This window comes from Sarcophilus harrisii, chromosome 1 (genome assembly GCF_902635505.1).
Source record: "Sarcophilus harrisii chromosome 1, mSarHar1.11, whole genome shotgun sequence".
Taxonomy (NCBI): Eukaryota; Metazoa; Chordata; class Mammalia; order Dasyuromorphia; family Dasyuridae; genus Sarcophilus; species Sarcophilus harrisii.
The window spans coordinates 298,436,830-298,439,180 of record NC_045426.1 but is presented as its reverse complement, the minus strand read 5'-3'; the positions used below and the strand labels follow the sequence as shown (position 1 = coordinate 298,439,180).

At 39.9% G+C, this 2,351-nt stretch overlaps 1 protein-coding gene across 1 annotated transcript; it reads right to left on the bottom strand.

Annotated features, from left to right (window-relative positions):
* Positions 1–1,243: 1,243 nt before the first annotated feature.
* Positions 1,244–2,059, bottom strand: LOC100931642 (actin-like). The gene is given in 1 exon segment (XM_031945397.1): positions 1,244–2,059. A coding segment is annotated over 1 exon segment (816 nt).
* Between the last annotated feature and the right edge of the window lie 292 nt (positions 2,060–2,351).

Sequence of the window (2,351 nt, the reverse complement as noted above, 5' to 3'; positions counted from 1 at the left end):
TAGGTAGAAAGAGAACAGATGAAAGTTTTTATGTGGATCAGTATTTGAATTGGACCCATAATTTGCCCTGATGTTTCTGAATAAGATTAGGAGAACCAGTCTCAAAAAATGAAATAAACTAAAATTGGACTTTTTTGTTAAATTCTTTGTGTAGTCACATGTACCACTTTAGGAAGGTCCCCTTCTCTCTGACACATGATTGGCCCCTAATAAAATTTTATTGCTTTAATTTTCCTCTTCATCAAACCTTTTTTGACTTTTTGTTTTGAAAAGTATTTATTTATTTAAAATTTAAATAGACAATAGGAAAAATAGAAACAGAAAAAGAGAAAAGATTTTCATTTGCACAGTAGAATAAATGAAAGGATTCAAAATGTCCATCTTTGCTTCCTTGTAATTTTTCTTTTGTTGTCTTTTGTATACTTTTACTTTATTCCCCTTCCCCACTTTCTTTTTCCCCTTCCCTCTGCTCTAGCACCTCATTCATATAAGATAATTACAGTTTACCTTTCCCTACACAGTTTTGTTTTTTAGAATCACATCATACTCATCTGTACCCCAGTCTCTCTTTTGAACTATTGAATTATTAATGACAATCTTAGACATGGTTTACATTTTCATGTATAAAACACAAGTAGTTTTTCCTTGTTTTAAAAAATTATTATTATAGCCTTTTATGTTTGGGTATGGGTAATTTTTCAACATTGACCCTTGCAAAACTTCTATTCCAAATTTTCCCCTCCTTCCCCTCCACCTCCTCCCCCAGATGGCAGATAGTCCAATACCTGTTAAATATGTTAACGTTTATGTTAAATCCAATATATGTATACATATTTATACAGTTATCTTGCTGCACAAGAAAACTTGGATCTAGAAAGAAAGAAAAAAACCTGAGAAGGAAAACAAAAATGTATGCAAACAATAACAGAAAGAGTGGAAATGCTATGTTGTGGTCCCCACTCATTTCCCATAGTTCTCTCTCTTAGTGTAGCTGACTCTCTTCATTACTGAACAACTGGAACTGGTTTGAATCATCTCGATGAAGAGAGCCATGTCTATCAGAATTGATCATCATATACTTTTGTTGTTGCCATGTATAATGATCTCCTGGTTCTGCTCATTTCTCTTAGCATCAATTCATGTAAATCTTTCCAGATGTCTCTGAAATCATCCTGCTGGTCATTTCTTACAGAGCAATGATATTCCATTGTAAGGGTCAGGGGAGGAGCCTCCCATAGTGCAATCAAGAAGTATGAAGGCCTTGAAGCTTGAGATCCCCAGATGTGGTTTTCTGTGAACAAAGCAGACCACCGGTGCCAATGGTGATAACCTGACCATCAGGAAGCTCGCAGCTCTTTTCCAGAGATGCAGCAGTGGCTATTTCCTGTTCAAACTCTAGGACGATATAACACAGCTTCTCCTTGATGTCACATACAATTTCCCTCTCAGCTGTGATAGTGAAGTTGTACCCTCTCTTAGTCAGGATCTTCATGAAGTACTCCGTCAGATCACAGCCAGCCAGATTTAGACAGAGGATGACATGGGGAAGGCCATAACCTTCATAGATGGGCACAGTATGGATCACATCATCCCTGGAGTCCATCACAATACCAGTGGTACAACCAGAGGCATACAGGGACAGCACAGCCTGGATGGCAACATATATGGTTGGGATGTTGAAGGTCTCAAACATAATCTGAGTCATCTTTTCTCTGTTAGCTTTGGGGTTTAGGGGAGCTTCCAGGAGCAGCAGAGTGTACTACTCAGGGGCCACAGGGAGCTCATTATAGAAAGTGTGATGTCAGATCTTCTCCATGTCATCCCAGTTGGTGACAATACCATATTCAATGGGATACTTCAGCGTCAAAATACCTCTCTTGCTCTGGGCCTCATCCCCCACATAGCTGTCTTTTTGGCCCATGACCACCATCACACCTTGATGTCTGGGGCACCCAACAATGGAAGGGAACACAGCCCGAGGGGCACTGTCTCCTGAAAAGCCAGCTTCACACATTCCTGAGCTATTGTCAACAACCAGAGCATCGATATCATCATCCATGGTGAACTTTGAAGTGGCAAGTTTAAACCCTTAAGAGAGAGAGGAGGTGGTGCCCCATCTGGAGGCAGGGGGGAGGCAAGTGCATGCTGGGTGGAAGAGCTAATGGTGGTAACAACATAATTTTTGGAAATGCTTTTCTTACAGGAGTAAGATCGGCAGCCACATACATTTGACACATAGTAGGGCTATTCTTCATTCCTGGTGGCAAAACTGTCCATTCAAATCCTTTATAAGGCAAAGCTAAATTAATGCTGGGCCCTGAAAAGACAAAACCCTTCATATCCTCCTTATC